At 40.2% G+C, this 20,335-nt stretch overlaps 1 protein-coding gene across 2 annotated transcripts in view; it reads right to left on the bottom strand.

Annotated features, from left to right (window-relative positions):
• The window catches only part of cdk17 (cyclin dependent kinase 17), a 33,165-nt gene extending 13,246 nt beyond the window's left edge, over positions 1-19,919 (bottom strand). For both annotated transcript variants that reach the window (XM_026327112.1, XM_026327113.1), the window contains exons 1-3: positions 19,606-19,919; positions 5,042-5,186; positions 2,750-2,914 (exon numbers count right to left, since the gene is read on the bottom strand). In XM_026327112.1, coding sequence (XP_026182897.1) covers positions 2,750-2,914; positions 5,042-5,168 — 292 coding nt within the window. In that variant the 5' untranslated portion in view covers positions 5,169-5,186; positions 19,606-19,919. The remainder of the gene's footprint in view (positions 1-2,749; positions 2,915-5,041; positions 5,187-19,605) is intronic.
• Between the last annotated feature and the right edge of the window lie 416 nt (positions 19,920-20,335).

A 20,335-nucleotide genomic window follows, 5' to 3' on the forward strand; every position in this document is an offset into this window, starting at 1 on the left:
TGAGAGAGGTTTTTGTTAAAAGGCATGGAACAGGAGACGTTGAGGGTGGTACAAAGATTTAACAAAAATAGAAAAAGAAAAGAGGGAGGAACAGGAAATTGCTGCAAGCTCTCCATCTGGAGGATGACTTTTCTTCTGTATTATCATCTCACTGCTTCACATCCCTCCTCATTGCATCCAGCCTCAAAAATCGTTTTCATCAAATATTCTTCTTTTTTGAGTTTTAAAACATCTACCCTTATCGACCTCATTTATCAACAATTCATATACAAAATTCTCTGCATGTTTACTTCTGTGTGAGAGATTTGATTTATTTTGATGTGAAATTTTACCATTAAAGTTACAGTCCTTTAGATTTGCATGAAATGTGAGATTATTCACAAGATTATTTATAGTCAACACTTGTCAGCAACAACCAGCTGGATGAATTTGCATTCTGTCACTTTCTAAATGATAGTTTCATTGTTACTGGCAGATTCCACCATTCCCACGCATGATGGATTCACAGGAAATAATCCCTATACATGTAATCCAGGAAGACACAAACCCAACATCTACTGCTGCTGCTTCACATTCAACCCGCAAAACATGGGGTGGCTGTTATTGCAAAACCGTGCTATTCTTTGTGGTTTCTTTTCTAGAAATGGCCATCTGCCACACATTCCTCTTCAGATCCTCTCCCTACAAACACAGCGCAAACAATTTATTCTCACTTTTCCTTTTACTTGTCTCATCTTTGAAAACTTCAGCACCATCTCCCTTCACTTTTTCTTTCACTTTTGTCATTTCATTCCTCGCTTTAAAAATCTCACCAATTTATTTTCACTTCCCACCTCTCTCCCTTTCACTCTATATATTTGTCTAGTCTTGTTTGCACTTTTGCAAGGTGATCATAGGCAGCTGCACATACGACCCCCTCTCTTCTGCTTCAGTGCATTCCTCTGCTACCTGTGCTTTTCTAACTTGGCTGCCTCATCTCCAAATCCTTCAAATGATCTCATCTGTCCTACTTTCAAACCACTTTTACTTTCACAAACCTCTCAAATATCTCCTGCTATATCCTTCCTCACACCCTCCAAAAACATTTGTTTCTTAGTATTTTCAGTCTCACATTATTCCAGCTAAATCTGTTTCATTCTCTTTGAAAACCCTGAATGCTCTTTTCAAATCTTCTTATGACATTCCTTTCCATTTGCGTTCACACCTCTATCTTACTTCTACTATTCTTCTCTACAAAAACCTTGAAAGATTTCATTCTCCACCCATCTTTAATCTTTTTTAATTCCTGATCCCCCCCAATCTTTCTTGAGTGTTGTTTGTACATTATGATATTTCTGTTTCTCTACCCTCTATTGTCTTTAGGAGCTTTGTTAATAATATCTCAGAGGGTACAGCAGCAATGTGTGGTACATCAATGTCCTACTTAACTGTCCTGTTTTTAGATCCCTCTATCTAGGCCAAGGTCCAGTGCGAAGGCTCAAACAGGTCCTCTAGCCTCTCACCCATCTACAGAAATTAGCTTTGAGAAGCACCAATCAGGGTCCAAATATTTACTAAACAGCATGACATCATTACTAACCAAAAGATGCTGGTTCCTACTGCCTGGACATGTAAAAAAAAACAGTCAAGCAATGTTTAGGTTTAAGGTTTAAGGTTTAAGGCACCATGTGTCTGATACAGTGAAGTATATTCATTAATAAAGAATCTGCAATGACTGTATTTTGCCAGTATCCATAAACTAATACAGTAACTGAACAATCTGAAAATGATTAATAAACTGCAGTAGGTGTCTGTAGCCATGCTAGCAACTCTATGAGCTGTGCTAACATCAGCTTGTTAACATTATTACAATAACGCTAACATGGTAAGGTGTAGGATGCACTGTACTTCCAATAACTGTGTTCTATACTCATTTTCTCCATATGTGCATATTTTTCAGTAAATCCATTGGTCTCTAATATATCAGTAAAATTGTGAAAAAAATATGATTGACATCGTAATTTTTTTCTTGTCCAAAAACGAAAGGTTTACTATCACATAAAACAAAAATATTCACAAATGAAAAACTGCAACAAGAAGAAATAAGATGGCACATGTGCTCATGGAGTTTATTTGTGTGAGGGTGGCATAAGCAAAGTACGAGACAGAATCTAGTGGGGAGACGTTGAAGACATGGTGCTTTTCACATGTTAGTTGCTTCTCTGCAGAAACTTTAACTGTATCCATGTGCTCCAGACCTCATCCCTTCAGATGCTACAAAATACATCAGGCTCTAGCAGACTAAATATTCAAAAAGCCTAGAGGCTGGTAGATTTTAATACCCACAAAGAAATATTCCCATGAATCATCTCGTCACCCTCAGTTTGTCCCGACCCTCAGCTTGAAATCTGTTGCTGCAGAATCATCAACATCGTCTACCCTTCCAACCCTCAGGATGAGACGTGTTGCTACGGATCGACTGTGATGAATCAGTTCATGCAGGAAACTGCGTCATGTTTTGAGTAAATCCCTCATCCACCTGTCACTTGGGTGAAAACAGCCCTGCTAAGGGTGATGAGAGAGGCTGCCTCATGGGAAGGACACCGAGCTACTCTGGCTAAGAGCGTGTTAGAGAATATAAAGAGGAGGACTGAAATCTCGAGCCTGTGACAAGTTTCCTGTTTGTTCCCGGATGCCATCTGCTCTCCCACTACTCACTTCCTTCCATGTGTGTATGTGTTGTGTGTGTGAACACATGCATCTATCTCACCCAGACGGCTGCCGTTGCGTGGCATTGCCATGAAGGACCCCAGGGTGCCTCCGATGACGCTGTGCGGCCGGCGGAGGGGGGGCTTCTTGAAGGAGCCGGTGTACTGGTGCAGGAAGGAGTGCATGCTGTGGGATGTGGGTGGGCGCCCATTCCTCATGAAGGGCTCTGAAACACAACACAACAACAGCTGTCACAAATTGAGGTTTTCTGAAAATCAGATGCTCCACAGTTGCATCGCTGAAGAAACCATGTCAAGTACAAACATGGGCAAAACTAGATATCAACTCTTGTCATCTTCAACCCCTTGCAGTGTGTTCTTTACTTCAACTGCATGCTGTGTAGTCACGTTTTGCTAAACCCAACACAACTTTATTTGACATTTAAGTTAAAGGTCCCTTCAAGAAATACAAACCATCAGGCTCAATTACAGAAGAATGTGTGTGTGGAATAAAAGTAACGGGACAACAATTATTCTCCAGAGTTTTGTAATGTTGTAAATGTACTTCTGGAAAACTGAAAGCAAAAGCTGTGTTACTTTACTAATGATTAAGAAATAAGTCTCAAATTTCCAATCTTAGTCAGAAAGGAAAGTCTGTAAGAAAATATTACATGCAGTGTTCTCCTGGTGGGTTAGCTTGACTCTGTCGCATCTTATAGTTTTATCTGTCTGTGCCTGTTAACTTTATTACGTTTGTCTAACCTTTGAAACCCTGAGCTGACAGGCTGTCCTGTGTTCTCATGTCAACCTCCCAAATTAACATTACAGTGCCTTTAGGTGCTTGTCAAACATATTACAATTACAATGTTGAGCATAGATGAACAATATTGTCAAGTAGGGGAAAACGTCAGGACTAGTTGGGATTTCCGTGGTGTTTGTGGGGAACCTGTTCAGCAACAGTAAAAATAACAATTTAAGAGCAATTGTTCCATATACACAATCCTACTTTACTTTAATATTACTAATAAAACAGGGCTCAATTGTAATCAGTCTGATTCAAATATGTAGCCACAACTTCACATTTTTCATTATAAAATACAGTATTTAAAGAAAAACTACAATAATTCAGGACACTTTTTTTGCCTTCTGGCTAAGAGTTTGATGAGAAAAACCAAATGCGGGCTCATTATGACGCTACAGCCAGAAATGATTAACCAAACAGATTTCCCTTGTCTTCTCTGTATATTTTGATTATATGTTTTGATTATATGTTGATCCAAGAACTGAAGTTCATTCTACAGATGTGAGTGTTTCTGACCAGAGAGCAGCAGCCAAATGACCAAAATGGGAATCGTTCTGTGAAAGATTTATGTGGGTTAGCCAGTCTCTTTCATGAGTCCATCACACCACACTGTGATGCCAAAACAGGCACAATATAACAAAGAAGTCAAGCAAAATGTGTTTGCTGGTGTGGGAATGATGCTTCTTTGTAAGTTGCTGCTATCAGAGAGTGTGTGTTTGTGTGATCCAGGAGCTCTCCTGCTCTTACTGCTGTTACATAACTTAACAGAAAGCTACTCACTGAAAGTCCACTTCAGCTGTTACTGACAAACTATGAACTCACTCTTCATCTGCCTATGTGCTTTAAATTTAAAACTCTAGCGCTAGCATGATACTGAACGCTCTGTGTATTTGTGTGTGTACTCATATGACTATGTGTATGAGCCATTTTGAGCATAACAGCATGTTTGAGGAAATTTTGGCAAAGTTCAGACATTTTTTTTTTTTCAGATTTGAAGGTTAACACTTGGTTTTAGGGTTTAGGGAAAATTCAGTCTTACTACAAACATAACCTGAAAAGGATTTTGGAATGTTTCTTTGTTGGCAGGTTTGATCCTGCAACATTGGAGAAGGAAGTGGTGGAAGATAAGACCTAGGCAAGTCAGGTACACTACACACTAATGTTATGTAGATGTCTTTTGTTTTGTGCATACACACCAGTGTAAAGGGTTGGTGTCTTTTCTATACCGTTTTCTTCCCCCGGTTTGTAGGCAGGTTAGTCAGTGATTTATTTTAGGCTTTCTTCGGTTTGGAGGAATTATCAGAAGGGCAGACAGGATGAGTTTTGTTTATTACTTTCTTTGTTTTCATGTAACCCAGCTGGTCTGGCTCTTCCCCCGCCTTAGTATGAGATAGCAAACCATATTAAGTAAGAACAATTTAGAAACGCATGCCCTTCTCACTGCTCATTCATTCTCTGATTACTTGCTTGTCCCCTAAGCTCATCTACTCTTCCATTCTGCGCAGGGGAAATGGACTGAGTTGTTGACAGGCTAACAGACACAATCACTGACCATTGTCCTTGGTGCCGCCATCCTCGATGGTCATCTGCTCAGCCAGTTCAGACAGGGACTCGTCAATGGTCTGACTGGCGCGAAGCGTTAACGACAGACGCTTCTTAATCCTCTTCATCTTCTCCATAGCAGGGCAGTGCACGGCCTGCAGGCACACAGAAACACACAGTCAACATCAATTCAGTGGTCATGGAATGATACGCAAAAAGACAAATGCGTAATTCACTCCCAGGACTGTTTTGCCATTGTTGGTGTTATTGTATGTCTGTGTGCGTGTGTGCGTGTCTGTGTGTGCGTGTGTGTGTGTCCAATGCACGGGGAATACCAGAAGTCTCTGTACGCAGTCCAAAATATCTCAGCTCATGAATAACACAAAACTGCTTTTAATCCAATATTCATTTACTCTGCAAATACTTGAACAGAGCATGAATAAACCAAGAAGAGAGCATAAATAAAGGATGAATATCAGGCTTCAACACAGCTGTTTTCACTTACACACATTCAAACAGGGAAAAATTAATGAACTCTAATTAAAGGAGGAGAGTCAAATCAGTAGCAGACACACACACACACACACACTTCTGTGTACACATAAAAGGGCTGCACCAGACGAGTGTTTTTCTGGATGCAGCACTCATGCAGGTCACAGGAAACACCTTGCTCAATCTGCCTCAAGCCAGTGCCTTGCTCATTGTGTTGCTGTGTTAACGCCCCATTTTGAGCATGTATGTAAAAATTGTATGCGTGAGTAGTGTGTGTGTGTGTGTGTGTGTGTGTGTGAGGAAGGGGCACATTGGCTGAGTGGAGGAAATGCAGTGAGGAAGCAGCAGCAGAAACACCCCGCCCATCCCAAGTGCAAATCAGGCTGACCTCTGCCGTCTCCATCCTCTCTCTCTCACCATTTCTTTTTCTTTCTTTCGTTCATTCTCTTTCTCTCAAGGTCATTAGCTCCCCTCACACTCATGGCACACCATCTGCCTGTCTGCTGACTCACACACACACACACCCCTTCAGCAATTTGTCATTTGTGACATTGTGTGGCGAGAATCACTTCATCAATCAGTGCCAGGGGCAAGTGACCACCATGTCACACCAACACAAAACTGCACACACCCACAGCCTGTTCACTGGGCTCTGTACACTGTACATGCATTTAAGGAAACTAAAACTGCTTGTGTTTATGTGGGATCATAACCTAAATTTCCTCTCAGCTTGCTACAGTTGGTCTAATTAAAACCCAGCAGGCTGCACAAAGAAGAATTTAGCAATTTGAAAACTTTTTTCCTAAATATTAATTTCACTGTAAGCATTTATTTTTCACAGGGCTCTTGCTGTAAATACAGCAATCAGTCAAATTTAGTTGAAGATTTGATTTCATACATAATTAACTGCATTAACATTAGACCCAAAAACACAAATCAAATAATCCTAAATATTTAGATATTATTTCAAAACAGTTATGTAGGGGCTCTCTCAGTTAAATAAACTCCATTTCCCATATTCCTCACTTCTTACCTGGTTCCTACCTGGACTCCACCCCCACAGACTCATGTTCCAGCCTCTGATTTACTATACAGGAAAAACAGGATGTGACATATTCTTGAGAATATAACCAGCAGCAATACTGGTTTTATTAGTTATTATTTTCCAGAGGAATGTTAGGCCATTGTGGACTAAAACACCAACCTACCTTCCATGACAAATGGATAAACTCCAGACTTTGTGAAATGATCGAAAGCTCTGGGAAAAACATTTAAATCAGGCCTTTAGTTTTTAAACTAATATTCTTAAATTAAATAAAAAGACATCACTGCCTCAAAAAAAAAAAAAAAAAAAAAAAAAAAAAAAAAAAAAAAAATCACTCACCTCAAAAAAGACCACTGGACTGAATAAAAACAATGACTTGCATGTGTTGTGAGGCACGCTTGTTATGTCTATTTCCTTCATTTATTGAAAGATTTTTCTTCCATTCTGCCATGTGTCGGCTGTGTCCCGTAACCCTTGTGTCATTAGCCCACTTTGTAAGGGGAAGTATGTCATGCTGGCCCTGGTGGCCCTATCGGCATGTAGATCTCATGACACACAGACACACACACACATACACACAGACACAGACAAACACAAACACACACTATCAGACAAACCAGAAATGGGGGAAAGATGTAATGAGGCTGAAATTCCAGCTTGTAAAAAAAATAAAATAAATAAAAATTACAGTTTAAATATAAATTGACTGCATTGACAAACACTCACACAGACACATTCTGTCCCTCATAAACACACACACTGACTGTACTGTATGTGAGATAAACGCTCTTTGTCTCCCTTACAGAGGAGTGTAACAGAGCCGGGTTTTTATCTCTGCAGCAAACCAAAACAAAGAGACATCATGTGACGTGTGTGTGTGTGTGTGTGCGTGTGTGTGAATCTGTGTGGATACTGACAGAATAGCATCTGGCGCATGAATGATGTGTGCGTGTGTGGGGGAATTCAACATGAAAAGCAATCCAGCAGTGATGGAGAGACATAAAACAAGAACTGAGCTTTTTTATCATTGGCATTGCCAGAAATTCTCTTACACATATTTTGACCCACATTTCTGACAACCTCCACTCCATCACTGTTCAGCACCCTCCTGGATGTCTCCCAAGTGCACTTTGAGGCATCTAGAGGAAGGAACTTCAGACAGTGAGTGAAGGAGGAGAGACAACAGGCAACAAAGCCTAATTACCAGGCTAATGATTACACACACACTACCATATTCCTCCCTTGTCTTCATTCATTTCTCATTCCCTCTTCTTCTACTTCTTTCTCTTTTCTTTCCCACCTCCACTATCAGAGTGAGGTAATGGGATGGAAAATGTGGCTTTATATTTGCTCTCAGAGCTGTGGGTGAAAGTGTGAACGTGTAGAGGACGAGGAGGAGGAAGAAACACAAGGAGGGAGAGAAGGAATATGAGAAACAAAGCGAGTTTAATTTGGTGAACAAAGCCATAATGGAGTCTCTGTATTTGGTTAAAAGCCATGAAATCACTCTAGTGACTGGAGGCATGTACAGTACTACTGAGAGAGAGAGAGAGAGAGAGAGAGAGAGAGAGAGAGAGAGAGAGAGAGAGAGAGAGAGAGAGAGAGAGAGAGAGAGAGAGAGAGAGAGAGAGAGAGAGAGAGAGACTCACTGGGGATGGTGGTAGTCCAACTCTACAGTAGCTTTGGTTTTCTTAGCTAGTAGTAGCGTTTATGACAGACTTGTGGGGTGAAAGCTTTAACTTTAACTAGCTGGCAACTAAGTGCAGCCTGAATCCCACCTCATCCAGCTCTGCTCCCAAAATCCAATTCTTCTTCATACCTGTTAACTGTGTGCTAACTCAAACTAGGATGCTCTCTAATGATTAGATGAAATGCCCAAAACACTAAAAATGTAACCGTATGTAGAAAAATGATATGTATTTTGAATAATACCTTGGTAGTTTACACATAAACAAAACAATACATAAGGTGTTAAAGTGTATCCACCTCCTCATCTAAGTCTGGCCACAAAAACAAACAGGCCCAGTTCTTAGAATCTCAAACCATTTCCTATATCCTTAATTCAAACCAGCCATCAAGCATGTTAAAGCGTGTAAATCTGAAGAAGCATCACGTCGTTGTAAGATGTAATGATTGTTTCCCAGTTCAACTAGAAACTCCAGCTCCAGAAGCCAAGTTCATGTACAACTACTGTTACTAGCACACACCATCTTATGTCAAAACATATCTCTATGATTTCATTTAATATATCTAAGTTCTCTAATGGTTTTTCGATGACAGAATAAGAGCAAAAACAGCTGAACCATGAATACAGGGAGAGTTGAAAGTAAAGCTGTCTTCCCAAAAAAGAAAACAATGGTTAATGTTGTTAAAACCAGTTCCTGAAATAGACCCTCTCACATGAGACTCAAACACATTAATATAGACAGAATCATTACTTTCCTTTTGGTGAGTGAACATGACAGAGCTGGGGTGGGATGGAGCCTGAAGGGAAAAATGATATCACACATCAAACATATCTAGTGATCAACGCTTAAGTTTTACATGTGGTTATTTTTTTTTTTTAGACTTATTTAGTCATAATGCCCTTTAGAAATTGTCAGCCTGATAAGTACGGGGTAAATATCAGTCACTTTCAGCCCTGGGCTTAGTTTTTGTCCATTTTACCACGATCTGTGCCAAAATCCACAACTGCTACAATTTATAGATGCCAGAAATAATGTTGTCCAACCACACACCTATACATGACCTCTACAGGTGTACCCACAAAAAGAAAAGTAGGAGTGGCTGGTTCCAAACCTATTCCAAAACACCAGTAACAAACCCACTCATGCCTTCAGGCTAAGGTCTTAATGATATCAGCTCTCTTTATATTTGCGGCGCCAGAAAAAACTTAAAGAAAGTGAGAAGCTAGTTCAATAGCTTGTGGTTGACTTTACAGTAATTGCATTTGTCGTTTAAATAACATCAGCATTGTCATTTAAATTAAGGGTGTGCCCAACCCTTAATCATCAAGAGGCACAGTCTTGCTTGTTTTCCAAATATCTATGTCCTACCCACTGCTGATTACCTTCATCAGGTGTGTTCAGTCAATCAGAAACTGGGAGATACCAGTTCACCTGCTTGTATCCAAATGTGTGGTTTTAGAAGCAGAGATGAATATGTACACATACTCCCACTTGTATCCCTCTTATCAAATAAAAATCACAGCAATACACACACAGAGACCCGGGGGTTTTCCCCTCATGCTGTCCTACATAATGTACACTACTACAGAGACTACAAAGATCAAGAGCACAAAATAATGTTCCCTCCCTACAGCCCAGAGGATAAATGAACGCCCGCATCTGACTACCACAAGTGTGAAACCTGCTTAAAGAAATTCTGGACAATTTTACAGCAAATACAGTTATCCTGCATTTCTCATGCTGCATAAGTGTCTACATTCTGTGTTTCAAAAGCTTTTCCACTATGTCATGAAGATTTGGGGTCATTTCTGGCACACAAAAGAAAATCAATCATTGCAAAGCTATTAACACCATCATCAGCCTTCAAGCAACCATTTCAGCAGAGTCCTACTGAGTACAGTCACAAGCATGTGTTTGTGCTGCTAGGAGAATGCATACAAACAGAGCATCAGTGCTGTTGCCCAGTGCAGTGGGTGCTTTCCACTGAAAGACCCTTTGTTTGTTTTGAGCAAAAGCTAAAAAGGAGCTTCAGCATGACTGACCCAGAGGGCTGAGCAGAAATAATCCTTGTGTCTGTAAGTGCACAAAAGGCTACAATGTTAAGATTATGTTAATAGGAAATTGCAATTTCATGAGCGTTCATAAAAGTGAGACTTTGAAAGTCCCATTGGTCAACTAACTGGTCACCAGAATTTACCCCATTGATGTTTTTGATTTTGATGCACCACTGACACCAAGGCACGTTGAATGATAACAGGCTATTAAAAATGAAGAAAACAGAACTTCTACCCTCTTTAAATCTACGTGGCCTGCAGTTTGTTATATCACTACATCTTAATAAAAACTGTATTGAGGTTGCACTGAGGTGCTCACATTAACAATGTCTAACAGGTGCTCTATAATGCTTACTATATCCACTTGAGATTAAAACTGAGGGATATGAGTTTTTGTTTTTTTAGCCGAAAATTGTGAATTGGGCGCAATGTGCATCACTGCTCAAAGCAAAAAAGTGTAAGAAATTAAGAAAAATTTATGTCTGGGCTTTTTTGCTTAGACGGCTTCAACTGCAATATAATAAAACATTTTTGATCCCAAACTTCACATTTGCAAAACAATTTGCTAAACAGTTTATTATATGAAATTATTAATTATTACTGGCTATATTAGTCTATGATCATTTTAGACTACGCTGGTCTGTGACTGAGACTCAAGTTACACTTAAGTCACACAGTAACTTAAGACTTGACTCGAGACTTATCCTCAAAGGACTTGAGACTTGACTTGAACTTGATGTTTGGGATTTGTGAACAATATATGTATACACACACACACATATATATATATATATAATTTATTTATGTTGATTAGTGACTCCAAATTGCCCATAGGAGTGAGTGTGAGTGTGTGAGGTTGTTTGTCTCTATGTGGCCCTGTGATGGACTGGGGACCTGTCCAGGGTGGACCCCTGCCTTTCACCCAAAGAGAGCTGGGATAGGCTCCAGCTGATCCCTGTGACCCTGGTTAAGGAATAAGCGGGTACAGATGATGGATGGATGGATTTATTTTATTTTAGCATTGAGCATGATGAAGCAAATCTGCTACTCAAGGATAGTATAAACAAAAAAACAAAACAAAAATATGATGCAGAAAAGAAGAGGAAAACAACAAGAAGGGGAACACTGATCCACAGGATTACTGGGGAGATGGAAGGAATGAAGATAAAGATGGAGGAGAGGAAGGGCGAGCTGAAGGGAACATGTTATTTTTAGGTAAGAAGGCCGGAGTATCTCCCTGCTAGATCCACACATGCACAAACTAATGTAAACACAGCATGTAGCACGCCATTACCCCATCGCTTCTTGCTGCATGACAAACACAAACACAAAGCCCACAAGCGAGAAAACATACAGGAAATCAGCTGACGCACACACACACACAGACACACAAAAGGTTTGACTGCATGCCCAGACACTCCAGTGTCATCTGTTTGCAGCTAGAGGACAGTGAGTTTCGAAAGAAACAAACACACTAGGTATATACTGTTTACACTGGTGTGGGAATGTGTAAGAGGGGGGATACTTTGAGGTCAAGCTAAAGGCAATACACTTCATGCATCCTCCAACTACAAAGAAATATTGCATGCAGGATACATGATCCTGTTCTCAATTTTTCCCACCAGCATTGTAATCAATCCACACACACGCACACACACGTGTGCACATACACACACCTGGTAGGAGGTAAAGCTCTAACCAGCAGGTAGACTGCTCTAATACAGCCTTGGCCAACAGTAGTTTATGTGCCAATGTTGTTTGTGTGTATGACTGCGGAGTGAGACCAAAAACAGACCCACAAACAGACATAGATACAAGCATGACTGGAAACACAGAACCTTGAAATGGACCAAGCTGTCCTATAGCAACTCAGAAATTTCTCTTTAAAGCTGCACTATCAATATAATTCACGATAAAGGAATGAAATCAATTATGTGTGACATGAGAAGAGTTTGTTAAAGTGACAAGCCCACAGAGAATCATGACCCAGCTTAGTTCCTCTTACGTTCCAGAGGAGGAAGTCAACATCTTTCAGCTGACTGTTTTGGTGTTATGGCTAGCAACTTTGCTGTTTTCAAAAATAAGCTTTAAAAAAAAAAAAAAAAAAAAAAAAATGCACACTACCTGACATAACGGAGCACAAAACAACAGATAAAAGTCAATCGCTAACAATATCAAAAGGTTTGCCAAAAATAACTATCTCAAAAGGGACACAGCAGAGAGCAGGGTTTATTAGCTATGTTTCTGACCAGTAAAATGATTTTGCTCACCACCGACCAGTATTGATTTTCTAACTGGTTGTCTTGCTCTCTTTATTTGAGATGCATATTGTGCACTCAGTTTCTCAGGCTACACTCACATTGATCAGTGGTAACAACACAAGTCTGTGCTGCTGTTATATGGAGTCAGTGTGTTGTCAATGCAGAGAAAGTGGTTATGTAACTCTGGTTTTATTGTACATGAATGATGCTCATGTGTTTACTTCATTGTTGTTTTGGGATACCTGAGCAACGTGCCTTCACTAACTGTGTACAGTACATAGCTGCACATTGTGCTGCAACCGCAGCCAAAGTGTTTTTATGAAATCAACACTCGCATTCACCTATTGTCTGTCTGTTACATAATACTCATCTGTGGCATTACACCCATACCAGTCTAACGAGGGTTAACAAGAAGCTTCCGGCCTGTTCCACTCACACTCACTCACACTCTCACACACACACAACTGGATGAACGCAACATACAGGAATGTGTGTTTTCCTGTCTTGATGGCTGGTGAATCCAAACACACAGCTGGAGATGGCACATTCCAGTGAAGAGAGATGGGAAACTAAGAGCGCGCACACACACGCACGCACGCACGCGCGCGCGCACGCGCGCGCGCGCGCACACACACACACACACACACACACACAGAAGCTGTGTTTCCAATGAGTGCTTTGTGCAAATTGAGAATTTGTAAACTAGATAATGTAGAAGGAAAGTTTCAAGAAAGACGTTTAAGCTCACTCAAAGAGGCACTTTGTTAGGACTGAAATTCTGCAGCAAGAATTAAAATGCCTTTTTGCAAATTGACACATTTATTGCAAAACAGTCTTACACATCTTGTTGAGATAATTAAAATTTCGTTTGAGAAAGAAAATAAAACTCATCCAGTTCACATCAGTTACCTTTTCACTGAAAGGTTACAGCTGCACATACTCAGTAACACAAAAACGACATCTAACCACAGAGAAAAGCTAATTATGGTAGGTCATCTTACAGAACTAAACAAATGGACTTTCCCACCCATCAATATTACCTCTCCACCTCCTCTTCTTTCTGTTTTGTGGCTTTGAACTGTGCATCCTCTTTCTCACACCCCAGCAGTCCCCTGAACACTGCCTCCTAATCCACCTCTATTCACCCACAGGCCTTTGAGAACAGGTGTTCAACTGCCTGAGGTGCCATGTTTTGTGTATATGCTGCTCGCATCAGCTAAAAACATAGCCTGGACTTTTTCCTGTCTTCGTGCCAGTCCGGGTGGGGGAGTCCCAACCTGAGGCAAAGAAGCAGCTTTTCCCATTACATTACAGCACACATCTGCTGGCCAAAGGACACTGTGCCCACTTCAGGTGCTATAAGATACATAGATTGGTAAAAATCTGGAATAATCATTTCCCACATGGTTTGTGGTATTGCTGGGTATTACTAGTTATCAACTATTTTTGATCGAGAAGTAAAACACACTTTTCTATTAAATGGCATTAACATACCAGAAACATAGAGAAACTTTAAAAAAGTAAAACTTTGCTTAAAAACTAAAGATAACAAATCTGAACAGACCATCAGTACTAACTTTCAGTGTTGGATTAAAAAAAAAGGTGTTAGGAATGAGATGTCAATCAAAAGGAACATGATGGAACACATTTTCTATTTCTTGCCTCACTGCAACTTTACTGCATTCATAAGAGATGACTGTTTACTGGTTATCTCCAGTTCCTATTGTTGGTGCCATGTGTTCAGGCCTGTGGCATGCTTTTGAGAGAACATCTGTCTAAACTGTAATCGAACCTCTTCTTCTTTTGCTTTACGGTTGATCAAGTCAGACCGCTTCAAGTTACTCTATTCACCAATCACCCACCTATGAGGGAGTGCTGCTTTAATCGGATTAGACCAAATTATTAGTGTGTGTGCCCTCAAACCAATCTGACCTTTCAGATAACGATGAATGAGGTGCTTGGTGGCGCTAATACAGTGGAGAGGCTAAGACATAAAGTGGAAAACCTAGGAGGAGTACTGGAAAACTCAACAATATTACTGACTGAATTCAGTAGAAGCTGCTCAATTAAATAAAAAGTGACATGGCCTGACTGTTTTCATTTTGCTGTTGAAGAGTGTCTGTAGTCTAATTTTCTTAACTGTTCCCTGAGAACTGTCGATGCACTTTGTTGGCATTGATTGCAAATGCCTGTCTGGGAGGCAATGATTAACCTGCACTGAGAGAAAGGAGGATAATTAGAGATTCCTACTTGAGATTAAAAAGGAAACTCACTTTTACACAGAGGTGGCACCAATGTCAGAGAATAAAATGGGAAATCCCAGAGCTCATCGGTTTTGATCCCCATTAATTCAGTATCCTAAACCACAAAGTCTTAAAATATTTGACTGTGAATTTAGTAGAATAAGTACAATTTAGCTGCAGAATAAATTCATTGTTATGATTATGTGATATGGGCTGCAAAAATTGTTTTAGAGAAGCAGCCAGATGGTGAGAGGTGTGTAGGATGGGATGTACTGACCAGCCGAATGTCAACTACAGCTGACTGTACTTGGCATTAACGCTGTTCCACTTCTTTGTGGGTCTGGGTTTGTTTGCACAGAAAATCGTCAGTTATGAAAACCACTTTAAATTTGACATCTCAGGACGGCAGTGGAATGATTTTTAGATCGGAGATGCATTTTGAAGCAATTTTCACATCAGATGTGAATTGCCTAAGTAGCATTTAATAAGATGTAAAATTGGCTTAATAAAGTCTAGTTGAGTCACGGTGACTAGTAGGGATGTCCCAATCACAAAGCTCATGAATCACTGAAAAAAATGAGTGCATGTATAAATTACTTTTCTGTGGGAGGGGGGATAAGAGTACGTACGCAATTTTATAAATATAGTGCCACTTCTGAAAGTGATATTTTTTTAATTGGAGTAATGCCAATGCAGAAAATGTAACATAATAAATGAGGGCATAATTATTACTGTTTTCTGACTTGTAGCTGTAAAAAAAACACAGGATAGAAAAGCTCACAGTATTAAGATCGTTCAGTAACGTCATTTCCTCTGGTGTGTTATTTTGTCCTTTATGAGAATGGAAGAAAACAGGATCTAAATATTTCACTCATCCTGTTCGGAGACAATAAAGAGAAAACAAAGTGAAACATAATCCAGCTTGTTGGCTATGTTCAGATCCTCAATCGTGTGTGATAAATATTTCATCACCTTCACTGTCAAACGACACCATTAGAGTTTACAGTGAGTGGACAAAAAGTGACTTCACAAATGAACTGCATGTCTGTTTATTTTAATGTGTGACCTCTGTGTCTGTGTGTGTGTGTGTGTGTTTAATCCTTGTCTGACACTACTCTAACAATGCCACTAGCTAATCTGCAGATTAAGAGCCAATCTCTCTGACCTAACACAATCCTCAATACACACACACCTGGCAAAGCATGGTGAGACAGTTTATCCTGGGTGCAACTGGACAGAATAAGAATCCAAAGCACACAGGAATAATGACAGTGTGTGTCTGTACAGACACAATGGACAGAGGGACAAAGGCAAGTAAAGCAAAATGTGTGTCGAGTAAAAGAAAACAAAGAAGTCTAACACACTTGCCTATTTTCTTTTATACCAGCACACTAACGCATGGAGCCGTCCTACAAGACCAAATGTCCCCACTGATACCCAAGCACATTCACACAAGATGACACAACACACCCCCATTTTATGAGATGGTCGTTATGCAAAATGACACACAGACCACTGGCCTGATAAGAGGTACTGATATAGTATCACCCGAAGCTTTCAATTTATAGAGCTAGAAAAAAAAGCTGTGCATGTGTGTGTGAGAGAGTAAGAGACAATGAACTAACACCACTCACATCCCTCCACATTCTTTGCATTGCTCACATAACTTTTTGTGTGTTTGTGCTCATATCACCACAAAAGTGTGCAACTGTGTGTTCATGCTGCACCCAGCCCACACTAATTGTATTCATTCTGAAGCCCTAGAATTAGCCAGACCCCAAAAAAACCCAATAATTACTACTTCAAATACATGATGCCCACCCTGCGGCAGCACATTGGCAGGAAGATGTTTTCCATCAGCCCTAGGGGGAAATAAGCAAGTTCTCTTCTCAGATTTATTTACATTCTACCGCTTTTAATATATCCTATACTTCCTCAGGTGAAACACTAAGACACAAGCATTGCCTTTGTGTTAGTAAAGGTCTTACACATACACAGAGAGAGCAATGTGGGTAAAATGTATAAACACAAAAGAATATTTGACAGCAAAGACACATAAATAAAAAAAACAAAACAAAACACAAATACCTTAAGGAACACATTTCAGACACCACATAGAAAGATTTAGTGCTGTATTCATCACAGTACATTCAAACACACACTAATGTACATTAGCTTACATAACGAAACGCACACCTAAGCACACAGTCAGAAACATTCAAAATGATATAGACACTGAAAGAGACATGAGCGCTCATGCATAGAAAGGTATGCAAAAAAAAAAACAAAAAGATGTGTGTACATGAAGAGATACACATGTATGTTGGTTTTAATATAGTTGTCATGACACTCATGCAACCATATGCAGACACACAAACACAGACCTCTGATCCTTAAAACACTGCACAAGTTGGAGTTACATAAAGGAGACAGAGACAGCAAGCTGCTGGCCTGGTTGTCAATAGCAACAGTGTTTTGGATTCTGTTCATCAGTAAGTGCAGTCACCCTGCTGCAAGGCATTGTGGGATATCACCATGTTTTGCACCAGAGATGATATCTTGCCAGTCTGAAGACAAAAACACTGTACACACAGTTGAAAATGTATTATTATTACTCTATTCTCATAGATTCAGCTCTAACATAGCAATATGCTTCAGTATCTGCAGTTTAAAGCACCATGCTCTGGTTCAACCACATGCCTGCTCGATTCTCACTTACTTCCCAGCTTTACACAAGACAAGCCACTACAGTACGGCACAGCAGTGTACAGAACATTTCTGCTGACAGCAAGCTCTGACTCACAACATAATAGTGTCATCACCCACATTTCACAGATTTTTCTAACAAGTAGGATTTCCTGCTGTCTCTTCAGTTTATGCACAGTTAGCAAGGCACTCCAATAATTTAGGACTGGACTTCCAAAAGCTGGGGGACTTACAAAAGGCAGGAAAAAAAAAGAATGGGCAAACTAAAAGCTGCTGAAGGTTTTCTGCTATAAGTGCAGAGTCTCCAAACCCAGGATGAGAAAACCCCCTAATGATATCATCTGAGTTCATCTGACTTAGGAATCCTCCTGCATTATTCAACAGCATTAGTAGTACTTTATGGCGAACACAGATCTTAATGTGCAAAATCAGGTGAAGCCTCCTTTTATAACACATTACCAAAAGTTAAATAAGAGAATCACACAAGAAAGCATGTATCTTTCTATATAATGTCAAATCCAGAGCAGCAAGAAATTTTTTGTATGAGGATCAGGTGACCTGGTTTTATCCAAAACTCTCACACTGACCTCCTCACACTCTTTTGTGGCGACAGGAAGAACTAGTTGCTGACACCTGCTGTGTTCCATCACATGGCATTTTCATTTCCTAAACTGAAAATCACAGATCAGAAAGTTTTACTCCACTACAAGACACTGCACTTTTCTGGAAAGACCGATATTTATCAGTCCTGGAAGGAAAAGTGAGTGGGTACTTGCTATTAGGTCTTGTGTTCCTGCTGTATAATGCAGAGACGGATCAATACCAACACTGCTATATGACCCACTGACATGGGGAGGGGGCTGTCAGGGTAATTACTATGTCCAGTGGGGGTGAATCACTCACAGCCAACAGCCTATATCTGAATATGGGTCAACACACACAAGCACACACAGGCAGACACATATAACTAGTGGCCTGTTGTTCCAAATGAAAGACGGTACAAGTAAATTCCAGTCAGACAGGAAGTGGTAAAGGGCCTGAATGCATCATACAGACTGCAGATATGACCTATGGTTGATATTATACCTTAACATCTTCTGTTGATTAATGCAGGGATTAGGCTAAGCGATGACATGGTGATTGAGAACTGTATTGCATGTGCTAATTTGTAATTTTAATCTGATAATATTAGGTGTAGACACTTTCAAATAAAGGCATCCCAACAGGCTAATGCAAATTTCAAGTCACCGGAGGGAAGTGTCAAGCAGGTTTTTCTCTTTCTTCCAATATGACCAGTGTGTGGCAGGAGCCAATTTAAAGGTACTTCCTTCTATATAAAGCACATATTTACAGATTTATATGAAGTCAGGCTTTATGGTGGACTGTGGAAATGTGCGGATTTAAGTGTAAGGTCAGGTTAAATGCACTGTACTGTAGGTTAGAGCTACAGAATGGTGCTGCCTTCAGGGCCCAGTGGCAGGTCAAAACATCATTTAACATGATAACTGGACTTTAACAGAAATGCAAGCCCAACTTTGGCACATTTACCTGTGTGTTGACGACGAAAGTCATTTTACGCCTCAGGTGTTGAGTTGACAGCAGCGGCTTTACTTGGCGTTAATTGCTTGGCCAGATGTCACTGCAACAATGCTGGGATGTTCTTCTCTTAATTAGAGCAGGCGGTTTGTTATTTAACGACCATACTCAAATCATATTCCTTCGAGTTTGTCTCTAATAAAATTTTCTAAAATGTACAATGGGGTTCCTGTCTCTGGGGGGCATTCAGGCTATCGATACATACGTTATGTAAACACGCAAAATATTTTCACGCTAAATAAGACCGACACTCAAACCAATAAATTGTAATTGTTGAGAATAAAACGAAAGGTGGCTGAATAATATGATATAATTATAATTATCGTTAGGGACTGGCTGAATTAAGACCTCGGCACCCGTTTCCTCTGTTGTCATTCCCATACACCACTGTTCACTTCGCCCCCCGCCGCCGAACGAAATGTAACGTCACTGAGTCCATTATCGGACAGGCTGCGTGTTATCCAGAAAATGACATTTGAGTAAATTTACCTGAAAATGGTGAAATCCGTCGTTTCAAGCCGACTCTCCGGAACTGCCAGGCCCGGTTACCCTCCTCCGCTTTTCCGCCCACTGAAGTAACGTTAGCCTCAAAAACAGCTCCGTCTGTGCTCGGTTTCGGCTTAAATCGTAGGAACAGAAAAAGAAATGTTCGCAGAAACGCACACGGATTTGAGGGGTGTGAGGACGGGCAGCTTCGGACCGAACCCCCAAAAATGTCGTCTTGTGTGGCTGTGAGAGCAGTTTAAAGGTTGGAGGAGGATCTGCTGTCGACAGAGCACACGGGAGGGGTACAAGCTAGCTTCCGTCAAGTTCTAATGCTGAAAAATAACAAGACTTCCTGTTGCATTTCGAAATAAAACCACCCTCAACGATCACAAGTTGTGTTCCCTTGCAGCATTCAAAATAAAAGCACTGTTTCCGGTTATAGTGTCAAACGAGTAAAATCACTAATTACGTTCTATAATGTCACATACACACAACCAAACTTACATATATTGTCAGGTTGTATTTGGAGGAGATTTTTTAAGAATAGAACAAATACAATATTCATTTTCATAGGAAAGTCAATTTGTTACCGCTCTGGTAAAGTGTGGTTAGCTTGACGAAGCTTGGAGCATTAATAAAGCAGTCATACATATTCAAATGTTATATTTTCACATGGTTCTTGGTATTTATAGGTGATAGTTAAATTGCTGTAATTTTTCTAAGGCTAACCATA

This window comes from Mastacembelus armatus, chromosome 23 (genome assembly GCF_900324485.2).
Source record: "Mastacembelus armatus chromosome 23, fMasArm1.2, whole genome shotgun sequence".
NCBI lineage: Eukaryota > Metazoa > Chordata > Actinopteri > Synbranchiformes > Mastacembelidae > Mastacembelus > Mastacembelus armatus.